Source organism: Mobula birostris, chromosome 5 (assembly GCF_030028105.1).
Source record: "Mobula birostris isolate sMobBir1 chromosome 5, sMobBir1.hap1, whole genome shotgun sequence".
NCBI classification, from domain to species: domain Eukaryota; kingdom Metazoa; phylum Chordata; class Chondrichthyes; order Myliobatiformes; family Myliobatidae; genus Mobula; species Mobula birostris.
This window is the reverse complement of record NC_092374.1, coordinates 195,351,958-195,364,839: the sequence shown is the minus strand read 5'-3', so window position 1 is coordinate 195,364,839 and position 12,882 is coordinate 195,351,958. Positions and strand designations below refer to the sequence as shown.

At 44.7% G+C, this 12,882-nt stretch overlaps 1 protein-coding gene across 3 annotated transcripts in view; it reads left to right on the top strand.

Moving 5' to 3' along the window:
* ddah2 (DDAH family member 2, ADMA-independent) overlaps positions 1 to 12,882 on the top strand; it is a 71,372-nt gene that overhangs the window by 40,658 nt on the left and 17,832 nt on the right. For all 3 annotated transcript variants that reach the window (XM_072259233.1, XM_072259234.1, XM_072259232.1), the window contains one exon: positions 6,618 to 6,717. In XM_072259233.1, the coding sequence (XP_072115334.1) occupies positions 6,618 to 6,717 (100 nt within the window). The remainder of the gene's footprint in view (positions 1 to 6,617; positions 6,718 to 12,882) is intronic.

The window sequence follows — 12,882 nt, the reverse complement described above, 5'->3', positions numbered from 1 at the left end:
ACTTGTCTACAGGGGGAAGTGCAAACAAACAGGAGGGCAGTCTTTAAATAGCTCCCCATTCCGTCTGCAAGCCCTGCTTCTATGGTCGGTGTATTAGATCAGCTGTACTAAAGAATCAGCTGCCAAAGAGCAGGCTTCCCTCAGCAATGATGCAGGTGAGTGAGTCAGTTAGAATCTCAGCCCTACTGAGAGTCCAATGAGGTAATGGTAAGAATCTGCAATTAAAGGCACGTTCATTGCCCGAGTCCCTTTTGTGTACAAGGTCCTGTTGAAGGTGTGGTGCCTTTTAATCCGTCTCCTTGCTGAGGGAGCAGCCACGCCCTGTATTGCTGCTTCTATGTGAGAACAATTACTCCCTTCTAAAATCAGTCTGGTTTTGTTTGGGTTTAGTGGCGCTTTCATCCGGAACAGAACCTGTCCAGGTTAAGCGAGGGGAAAGATAACCATTTGAAAATGGGTAGAAAGACACCCCTCTCCCTCCTACCTCATGAATTCTGCACAGAACAAAGATCAACAGAAACTAAACACAAAATACTCTGCAGGTGCTGGGGTCAAAGCAACACTCACAACACACTGGAGGAACTCGGCAGGTCGGGCAGCATCTGTGGAAATGATGAGTTAACATTTCGGGTCGGAACCCTCCCTCAGGACTGAAGCGGGAAGGGACAGAGGCCCTATAAAGAAGGTGGGGTGGGGGGGGGGAAGAGGAGAAGGCTAGTAGGTTCCAGGTGGAAAAACTAGTAAGGGGAAAGATAAAAGGGTGGGAAGGGGAAGCAGGGAGGTGATAGGCAGGAAAGGTGAAGGAGGAACAGGGGAAAGTACAATGGGTAGTAGGAGATGGAACCATGAGGGAGGTGATAGGCAGCTGGGGGATGGGGCAGAGAGAAACTAAGATGGGGGAAGGAAGGGGGTGGGGATTACTAGAAGTCAGAGAATTTGATGTTCATACCAAGGGACTAGAGATTACCCAGATGGTATATGAGGTGTTACTCCTACCTGAGTTTAGCCTCATGGTAGCAGAGGAGGCCATGTATGGACATATCTGAATGGGAATGTGAAGCAGAGTTGAAGTGGGTGGCAATGGGGAGATCCTGTCTGTTTTGGCGGACGGAGTGGAGGTGCTCGACGAAGCAGTCCCCCAATCTGCGTCGGGTTTCACCGATGGAGAGGAGGCTGCACCGGATGCAATAGATGACCCCAACAGACTCACAAGTGAAGTGTTGCCTCACCTGGAAGGACTGTTTGGGGCCCTGAATGGTGGCAAGAGAGGAGATGTAGGGATCCTGTAAGCACTAAGTACTACACCTGTCCCTACACCTTCCCTTGTATTGGGTGGAGAGCCTTGAGTCTGATTTGTCAGTCCTGCTGAAGGGTCTCAGCCCAAAATGTTGACTCTTTATTCCTGTCCATAGATGCTACCTGGCCTGCAGAGTTCCTTCAGCCTTTTGTGTGTTACATTGCAAATGGACTGTTATCTCGGAAAAGTCATAAGAAGTTACTTTGAATAAAATTGTTTCCCAGGATGGGATGAACAACTTCAAAGTTCAAGGATGAATCTTGTGCTGGCATCTTGAAAACCTCTAAGTTTGTATGAATTCACATGTAAGCAGAACCCTTTGCAAGAAATCAAGCCAATAGCTCTTCATTCCTGGCATCGGGTCTCCAGAAATTTGCCTGATTCTCTGGAGGAACCTGAATTCCCAGTTTAAGATTACATTCTTTTTAAAAACAAAAAGGTAAACTCTTTAAAACAATACACAGTTCTGAGAGTCAGCTAATGCTCATGTTTTACAGGAATACATGTAGACAGGGTGGTAATTCCTGGGAGGACAGTTGTCCTAATTTTTATTTTCATGGGACAGGTTTTTTCACACTATTCAACAGATAGCTTCTGCCTTAGTAACAGAGCAAATGAGAGTCTGTCAGCCATCTTGGCAAATTCTTCACTTTTTTTTTTGGCAGCAATAATCTGTTTCCAACAGCTGCTGGGGGAGTTTTTGGTTGTGTCTTGAAGGCCACAGCTGGTTGAAATGTTGCAAAGTCACTTTTCTCCCAGGCCTTTTTCTAGTCTGTTGCCAGAGCTGGTCTCCCTGGTAACCACTGGATTACAGGCATAGACTGCAGCAGTGATATCGATGGTATCACTCCTCAACCTCTCTCAGCTTCTGCTCACTTCCCTCCCCCACCCCTGCTAGTGGTTGTTTCCCTGAACTTTGACCTGGGGCCCAGCTGCTTGTGGTTGATATGTACATCTCAGACATCCCACCCTGCAAAAGCTCATTTCAGGGAGGTAGCGCCATCAATTTGCAGGAGACTCCCAGAACTTCCGAGGGAGGTGGGATGTCTGCAATAGAGTAGCTCCTTAAGGCTGATTTATACTTGTGTGTGAAACGTATGCCGTAGGTACTGCGTACCCTACGCCGTAGCGTGACGTACACCTCCCAAAAATGTAAGTCACGCGTTGCGACGACGCAGACCGCAACGACTGTGATTGGTCCATTTGGTAGCATCGCATTTCCTGCTACGCATTTCCGGTTGCTTTTATCCGCCATGTCTGTACACTGATGCGAAACAAATGGTTGGAGGTAATGAACCAAATTGTCCCAAAATATTTGAAATGCATTTCCTCGTCCATGTCTCTCAAGAAGAAACTCAACACAGTGGCATGGAAACCTCCACCATCCACTAGCATTTTGGCAGTGAATTGCAGAGTGACGCAGACACAACTATGCTGCTCACTACGGTGTAGGGCTATGCAGAAGTATAAATCAGGCCTACAGCGTAGCCCGTACGCACAAGTATAAAACAGCCAGTGCACTGGAAGACGAGCAGCACTGTAGCATAGCAGTTAGCTCAATGCTGTGACAGTGCCAGCAACCCGGGTTCAATTCTGTAAGGAGCTTGCATAGTCCACCTGTGGCTGTGTGGGCTTCACTCCATGTTCCAAAGACCTACAGGTTACTAGGTTAGTCGTTGACGTGGGCCAGAAGGGGCTGCTACTGTGCTGCATCTCTAAATATCTGGAGAACAACTGTGTGTCTGTAATGCTGATAAATATACCTCAATGATGGCTCCCTAGTCTGATCATCCAGCAGCCAGACCTTTAAAGTGACCTTGTTTGCAGTCTTTGGGGATGACGAAGACTCCTGTGCTCTGGATCAGAAGGAGTGGGTTAATTTGTCTTGTAGATTTTGAGGTAAACAAGGAGATAGTTAATCTTGTAAGTCATGTTTTTTGGCATATCTGTATGTTATTGCAAATGTTCTGATTACAATTAGAAATTGGATTATTATTGTCACACAGGAAAAACTTTTGCATGTCATCCATTCAGATTTCAAAATATTAGTACCTTGGGGTGCTACAACAGAACGGATGCAGGAGCCTCCACAATGACTCTAATTTCAGTCTGAGCATCTTTCAGGAGGGTGATCTTATGGAAAGTGTTCGACCCAGTTGGGATACCTGGCTGAGTACTTTATAGTCGCCAAACAATTGATACTAGAACGTATAATCATCACAGTGATATTTGATTCTGCGCTTCCTGCTCCCTGGATTATAAATCGATAGTAAATATTAAATTATAAATCATAAATAGAAAAATGGAAAGTAAGGTAGTGCAAAAAAACCCCCAGATATTTGGAGGGTACGGCCCAGATTTGGTACGGGGAAGACCTGTGCTGATCAACTGGCTGGTGTGTTCACCAAAATCTTAACCTCTTATTTTGATAGTCTGATGTGCCCACAGTCCTCAGTTATACTGGTGCCTCTGAAGAGTATGGGAGCCTGCCTCAAACACTATCATCCAGTAATGCTAACTACATCTACTGGGCTTTGAGAGGTTGCTCATGAAATGTGTCTACTCCTGTCTGAGAAATGATTTGGATCCACTCTAATTTGCCTTCTGGCACAACAGGTCCCAGCAAATGCCAATTTATTGGCTCTTCGGTCAATCCTGGAACATCTGGACAGCAAAGATGCATAAATCAGGATGCTCTTTATCAACTACAGCTTGGCAATCAATACAGTATCCACTCAAAACCAATCAATAAGCCTCAAGACCTTGGGTTCAATACTTGTGCAATTGGATCCTCTATTTCCTCACTTGCAGACCCGAGTCTGTTTGGATTGGCAACAACATCTCCTCCATCCCCATCAGCACAGGTGCACCACAAAGCTTTGTGCTTAGACCCCTCTCTACCCACTTTATGGAGCTGTGCTTAGTCTCTAATATGCCATTTTTAAGTTTGCTGATGACACCACTGTCATTGGCTGATTCAGAAGTGGTAACAAATCAGCATATAGGAGGGAGGTTGAAAATCTGACAGAGGTGCCACAACAACCACCTCTCTCAAAGTCAGCAAAGCAAGGAGCTGATAATTGACTTCAGGTGGAGGAAACTGCAAGTCCACAAGTCAGTCTTCATCAGGAGTTCAGAGGTGGAGAGGGTCAGCAACTTTAAATTCCTCGGTGTTAATATTTCAGAGTTCCTGTCCTGGGCCCAGCACACAAGTGCAATTATGAAGAAAGCATAGCAGTGCCTCTACTTCCTTAAGGAGTTTGTGAATAGTCAGCATGACATCTAAAACTTGGCAAGCTTACAGATGTGTGGTGAGTACATTGATTGGCTGCATCCCACCTCAATTCCCTTGAAAGGAAAAGTGGATACTGCCCTCCCACCACTGAGCACATCTACATGGAGCACTGTCACAGGAAAGCAGCATCCATCATCAAGGACCCTCAACGTCCTGGCCACGCTCTCTTCTCACTGTTGCCATAAGGAAGAAGGTACAGAAGTCTCAGGATTCGGACCACTAGGTTCAGTAACAGTTATTGGCCCTCAACCATCAGGCTCTAACCAGAGGAGGTAACTTCACTTACCCTATCACTGAACTGTTCTCACAACCTATGGACTCGCTTTCAAGGGCCCTTCATCTCGTGCTCTCTCTTGCATGTTTTTCCTTTTTGTATTTGCAGTTTGTCTGTCCTGTTGGATGTAGTCTTTCATCAATTCTACCGTGTTTTTTGGATTTTCTGAGTGTGCCTGCAAGGAAACGAATTTCAGGGTTGTATAGTGACAGATACTTTGACATAAATTTACTTTGAACCTTGAACGAAGAATACTATTACAGAAGGCAGCGCAAGTAGATAAAGTGTAAGGACCATGTTGAGATAGATTTGTTAGGTCAAGCGTTCGCTTTTGTTGTACAGGAAATCCATTCAAGAGTCTTGTACCAGTAGGACAGGAGCTGGACCTGAGCCTGGTTTTGTGCTTTCACGCTTTTTGTATCTTTTGCCCAATGGAAGGGGGTAGAAGAGAGTGTGTAGGGTGGGTAGTGTTGTATGCGGAATCCTTTCCTGAGGCAGCTAGCAAGTGTAGACAAGGCTGGTTTTCATAATGAACTAAGCTGTGTCCTCAGCACTCTCTGCAATTTTTCGTAGTCTTGGCAGCACTTTAACTATACTGAGCCGCTGGTGCATCCAGGCAATGTGTTTTCATTGAAGCAGTATAGAAAAGTAACAACATCAAATTTGCTGGTGAACGCATCAGGCCAGGCAGCATCTCTAGGAAGAGGTACAGTTGACGTTTCAGGCCGAGACCCTTCGCCAGGACTAACTGAAGGAAGAGTGAGTAAGAGATTTGAAAGTTGGATCTCCCCCTCCCCCTCCAAAATGATAGGAGATGACAGGAGGGGGAGGGATGGAGCCAAGAGCTGGACAGGTGATTGGCAAAAGGGATACGAGAGGATTATGGGACAGGAGGTCTGGGAAGAAAGATGGGGGGGGGGTGGGAAAGAACCCAGAGGATGGGCAAGGTGTATATTCAGAGTGACAGAGGGAGAAAAAGGAGAGTGAGAGAAAGAATGTGTGTATAAAAATAAATAACAAAGGAGACCGCTTTGCTGAACACCTACGCTCTGTCCGCCAGAGAAAGCAGGATCTCCCAGTGGCCACACATTTTAATTCCACATCCCATTCCCATTCTGACATGTCTATCCACGGCCTCCTCTACTGTAAAGATGAAGCCACACTCAGGTTGGAGGAACAACACCTTATGTAGCCTCCAACCTGATGGCATGAACATCGACTTCTCTAACTTCCGCTAATGCCCACCTCCCCCTTGTACCCCATCTGTTATTTATTTTTATGCACACATTCTTTCTCTCACTCTCCTTTTTCTCCCTCTGTCCCTCTGAATATACCCCTTGCCCATCCTCTGGGTTTTCTCTCTCCCCTCCCCCCCCCCCCCACCCCCATCTTTCTTCCTGGACCTCCTGTCCCATGATCCTCTCGTATCCGTTTTGCCAATCACCTGTCCAGCTCTTGGCTCCATCCCTCCCCCTCCTGTCATCTATCATTTTGGATCTCCCCCTCCCCCTCCAACTTTCAAATCCCTTACTCACTCTTCCTTCAGTTAGTCCTGACGAAGGGTCTCGGCCTGAAACGTCGACTGTACCTCTTCCTATAGATGCTGCCTGGCCTGCTGCATTCACCAGCAACTTTGATGTGTGTTGCTTGAATTTCCAGCATCTGCAGAATTCCTGTCGTCGTAGAAGAGTGACAAGATGAGGTTAGTGATGTTGCAGTGAGTAGAGCACTGACAGGTGTCTTTGTTGTAGGTGGACACTGTGAAGACCATACTGCAAGAGTTGAAGTTGCGTGTGCTGGAAGTGACTGACGAGGAAGCAACTCTTGATGGCAGTGACATCTTATTCACAGGTAAGACATTTCAGTCCTTTCCCTGCCATGAAAGACTTTGACAGTTTCCCTTTGTTTTTCCTCTTCCTATTCTGGAGACAAATTTGTGTGCTTTGTACAATCTTTAAACATGAACTCCACAGTACAAATATGCCACAGCCATGTTATAAGGGCAAATACCTCACTAGGCAGCTGGCAGGTAGAGCCACTATCTCAGCTCCGTATTAAAATAATCTTAAAAATAGGATATAATGCTGAGGCTTTATAATGCATTGGCTAAACCACATTTGGAGTATTGCGAGCAATTGTATGGATTTATATCAGTCACATGCACCAAGATACAGTGAAGTGCTTACCTTGCATACTGTTTATGCAAGGTCATTGGGTGTATTTAAGACGGGGCTTGATAGGTTCTTGATTGGACACAGCATCAACGATTACAGGTAGAAGTCCAAGGAGTGGGGCTGAGGAGGGGGTAAAGAGGATCAGCCATGATTGAATAACGGAGTAGATCTGTTGGGCCAAATGGCCTAATTCTGCTCCTACATCTTGTATCTTATACAGGTCAAATTATTACACAGTGCACTGAGCTAGAATGTGCCATGTCATATGATGTAGGCAATCAAGGTCTTTCCATGACAATGATTGTACAAAAATTTTTGTACAGAAATGGTTTGCCATTGTCTTCTAGGCAGTGTTATTAGAAGATAAGTGACCCCAGCCATTATCAATACTCTTCAGAGATTGTCTGCCTGGCATCAGTGGTTGTATGACTGGGACTTGTGATATGCACCACCTGCTCCTATAGCTTCATATGATGCTGATCATGCAGAGAAAGAAGGTGCCACACCTTGCCCAAGGGTGACCTGCAGGCTGGAGGAGGGAAGAATCGCCTTGCACCTCCTTTGGTAGATACATATCTCCACCCCACCATCTGCAGAATAGTGGTCAATAACTTCCAAAAATGTGCAATACAGGTAAAATAAACAAAGTAAGAAGGTAGATTGTGAGGCCAGGAGCCTGTCTTATCATAAGACCATAAGCTATAGGAGCAGGGTTGGGGCATTTGGCTCATTGAGTCTTCTCCACCATTTCATCATGACTGATCCATTTTTCCTCTTTGCCCCAATATCCCACCTTTTTCCTGTATCCCTTCTTGCCTGACTAATCGAGAATCTATCAACCTTTGCCTTGGGTTTCACTGCTGCCTGTGGTAACAAATTCCATTGATTCACCATTCTCTAGTTAAAAAAATTCATCCTCATCTAAAAGGACACCTCTATTCAGAGCCTGTCCTCTCTGGTCTTAAACTCCCACAACCATACGAAACATGCACTCCATTCAGGCCTTCCAACATTCAATAGGTTTCAATGAGGTCACCCTTCATTCTTCTGAATTCCATGTGATTAGAGGTCCAGAGCCATCAAATGCTCCTCATATGACAATCCTTTCAATCCCGGAATTATCTTCGTAAACCTTCTCTGAGCCCTGTCGGTGTTATGAGCGGTACAGTTCCTGGCCTGTGTTTTCTCTCCTATCCTGTGTTGCAGTTCCCTGGGCCACCTACAATTATCTTTCCATTGCCCTCTCTGCCCCTCCTGTTTTCCCCTTACCTTTAATTTAATAAATATCTTTTGTTTGTGATTCCTGTTGTGTCCTGACTCCTTTGTACTTCCTGAGAGCCAAGGATGTAACAGTCAGCACATCCTTTCTTAGATAAGGGACCAAAACTGCTCACAACACTCCAAGTGAGGCCTCACCAGTGCTTTATAAAGCCTCAACATTACATCCTTGCTTTTATATTCAAGTCCTCCTGAAATGAATGCTAACCATGCATTTGCCTTCCTCAATCTGTAAGTTAACCTTTAGGGCATCCTGCATGAGGAACCCTTTTTCATCTTTTTCAATTTTCTTCCATTTAGATAATAGTCTATGCTTTTATTTCTTCTATCAAAGTGCATGACCATACACTTGCTGACACTATTCCATCTGCCACTTCTTTGCCCATTCTGCTAATATGCCTAAGCCCTTATGTAGCTTTTCTACTTCCTCAGAACTACCGGCCCCTCCACCTATCTTCATATCATCTGCAAACTTTGCAACAAAGCCATCAATTCTGCCATCCAAATCAATTACCTATAATGTGAAAAGAAGCAGTCCCAACACAGACACACTGTAGAATACTAGTTACTGATAGCCAACCAGAAAAAAAACTCCCTTTATTCCCACTCTTTGCTTCCTGCTTATCAGCCAATGGTCTATCCGTGCGAGAATCTTTCCTGTGATATCATGGGCTCTTATTGTGCAGCCTCATGTGCGGCAACTTGTCAGAATCCAAGTACACAATATCCACTGACTCTCCTTTGTTTATCCTGCTTGTTATTTCTTCAAAGAATTCCAATAGCTTTGTCAGGCAAGATTTTCCTTTAAGGAAACCATGCTGATGACGTCCTATTTTTTTTATGTGCCTCCAAGTGCACTGAGACCACATCCTTAACAATAGACTCCAAGATCTTCCCAACCACTGAGATCAGACTGACTGGCCTAAAATTTCATTTCTTCTGTCTATCTCCCTCCTTGAAGAGTGGAATGATATTTTCAATTTTCTATTTCTCCTGAGCCATGCCAGAATCAATTGATTCTTGAAAAATCATGACTAATGTCTCCACAATCTCTTCAGCCACCTCTTTCTGAACCCTGGGGCGTACACTACCTGGTCCAGGTGACTTATCTACCTTCAGACCTTTCAGTTTCCCAAGAACCTTCTCCCTTGTAATAGCACCTTCACACACTTCTTCCCCCTGACAATCCCGAACTTCCACCATACTGTTAGTCTTCTACAGTGAAGGCTAATGCAAAACACTTAAGTTCACCTGCTATTTCCTTGTCCCCCATTTCAACCTCTCCAGCATCATTTTTCAGCAGTCCAATATCCACTCTCGCCTCTTTTATATATCTGAAGAAACTTTTGATAACCTCTTTAGTATTACTGGCTAGCTTACCTCTGTAGTCCATCTTTTCCTTTATGACTTTTTAGTAGCTTTCTGTTGGTTTTTTTTTTTTTTTTTTAAAAAAGGTTCCCAATCCTCTAACTTCCCACTTGCTCTAATATACGCCCCCTGAAACAGTTGATGTATGAGGAGCATTTGATGGCTCTGGGCCTCTATTCATTGGAGTTTAGAACAATTGGGACGGAGACCTCACCTGAAACTTACTGAATATTGAGATACTTGGTAGAGTGGATGCGGAGAGGATGCTTCCTATAGTGGGAGAGCCTAGGACCGGGGTAGGGTGGGTGTGGTGGCTGGTGGGATTCATTTCCACTAACAGCTTTGGAGGCCTAATCATTGGGTGTGTTTAAAGCAGAGGTTGAAGAGAAATTAGAAATGGTGTCAAAAGTATTGGGGAGAAGGCAGGAGACTGAGTTTAAGGGAACAATAAATTACCTATGATCAAATGGCAGAGCAGATTTGATGAGCCAAATGGCCTAATTCTGCTCCTATGTCTTGTGGTCTAACCTGGTTTGACTTTGATCACTTGTGTAGGCTGAACACAGTTACATAATTCTTCCAGTGATGGTGTGAGTACCTCAGATTCCTTGGCTTCCTATAGCCAAAAGCATGCAGGTTGGGTTAATTGGCTGCTATAAATTGACCCTCCAAAGTAGATGAGAATCTTAAGGGAATGTGGGGAAAATAAACAATGGCATTAGGGAAACATGCAATTGATGTTTGGCATAGACACGTAGCATAGAATTGGGCCCTTTGGCCTACTATGAAAATGCCAAATTTTTTTCCTCACCAATATCAATTCCAGTTGCCCTTTATGTGGTGAAACATAGTCTGGTAGAACAAAGGGATCTGGGAATCCAGATCCATAATTCATTGAAAGTGGAATCAGAGGTAGATAGGGTCATAAAGAGCTTTTGGCACATTGGCCTTCATAAAGCAAGGTATTGAGTAATGGAATTGGGATGTTATGTTGAAATTGCACAGGATGCTGAGGTTTAGTTTGGAGTACTGTGTGCAGTTCTGGTCACGTACCTATAGGAAAGATATCAATATGCTTAAAAGAATGAAGGATTTAATGGTCTGAATTATAAGAAAAGGTTGAATATGTTAGGACTTTATTCTCTGAAACCTTAAAGTGAGGGGAGATCTGATACTATACAAAACTGAGCGGTCTGGTAGGGTGAATGCTTTCAGGCTCCTCCCCTCAGGATGGCCAAGAATACAACCAGGTCATAGGTTTAGAATGAAAGGTGAAATATTGCTGCCTGGTTTAGAAAGTATGCATTATGATCAGAGATTAAGGGAGCTAGGGCTTTACTCTTTGGAGAGAATGAGGATGAGAGGAGACATGATAGAGGTGTACAAGATAATAAGAGGATTAGATAGAGTGGATAGCCAGTGCCTCTTCCCCAGGGCACCACTGCTCAATACAAGAGGACATGGCTTTAAGGTAAGGGGTGGGAAGTTCAAGAGGGATATTAGAGGAAGGTTTTTTACTCCGAGTGGATGGTGCGTGGAATGCACTGCCTGAGTCAGTGGTGGAGGCAGATACACTAGTGAAGTTTAAGAGACTACTAGACAGGTATATGGAGGAATCTAAGGTGGGGCCTTATATGGGAGGCAGGGTTTGAGGGTCGGCACAACATTGTGGGCCGAAGGGCCTGTACTGTTCTGTACTATTCTATGTTCTATTCAAGGGGAGTCTGAGGAGGAACTTGGAGGGTGGTACAAGAGTGGAATGAGAAACCAGCAGATGTGGATTCAATTGGAACTTTTTAAGTTTGGATAGATATATCAGAGTGGTTCGGCCAGATATTTCAAAGTGGAAGGTCGGATCAGCATGCACTAGATGAGCCGTTCTGGTGAACCAGATTTCTACATAGTAGTGATTTATAGGAGTTTTATCCTAATTGGACATGGTGAAGCTACTTTCTGCTGGTTGGGGAGGTGACACTGAGCTTCATCTCAGCAATGTTAAGTGCCGGCTCATTTAATTGGCTTTGTTTCCCTGATTATCTGAAGCCAATTTTGTGCTTTGCGGCAATTAATATCCTTTGTGTATGTGCAGACTTTGGTTTTCTGTGCTTTCATTGCTGGGCCACCCCTCCTGCCAGTTGGGTGGGAATTGATGACGGGTGTTGCAGATGAGGTTCTCTTTTTCTCTCTCTCCTCTCTCTTTTTCCCCCCCCCCCCCCCCACTTTGGGAGCATTTATTTTCATAGGGCGGGGTCGCTACTGGGGCCAACCTCTCTGCAGACCTGGGCCATTGGACTAAAATCTCCATACTCCAGTTTCGCTCTACGTGGCTCACATCCCAGATCTCCAGGCATGTTTGTACAGTATATGAACTTTCTATCCCCGTCTGCCTGGGGTACTTGTCCAACTTATTTTCCCTTATGGGATTTGGTGGGAGTGGCCACAGTCTGGCCAATGGCCAGCATGGATTGCATGCCAAATATAAATGACTTTTCATATTGAAGTTTCATCACTGGGATGTGAAGCTCGTCCTTTCACGAGCAGTGAATGAAACTGGATCTGTATATAGAAGTGTATAAAATTTGGGAGGCAGCCAGTAGACAATTGGTCTTTAGCTCTACTAGATGGCATAATGTGTGAGGAGGGAAGTTTAAAGGAGATTTCAAAGATTTTTTTAAAGTGGTATATATCTGTGGTGGAGATGCGTCTCTACTAAAAGAGGTGTAAGGTGCTCCTTCTCTCTACTAGCCTGCAGGTCGCCCTTAGACAAGGTGTAGCACCTGTTTAACACCCACCTCCTCTTCCTCTCTCCCCCCCCCCCCCCCGCCACCACCACCCAATTAGAATCAGGTGAAGCCATGGAAGCAGGTGCTAAATGGTCATGTGATATGCACCAGCTGTTCATAATTCCTGCTTCTGTGACCACTGATGCCAGGCAGACAATCTCTGAAGAGTATAGTCATAGTAGTCATACTTTATTGATCCCGGGGGAAATTGATTTTCATTACAGTTGCACCATAAATAATAAATAGTAATAGAACCATGAATAGTTAAATAGTAATATGTAAATTATGCCAGTAAATTATGAAATAAGTCCAGGACCAGCCTATTGGCTCAGGGTGTCTGACTCTCCAAGGGAGGAGTTGTAAAGTTTGATAGCCACAGGCAGGAATGACTTCCTATGACGCTCTGTGCTGCA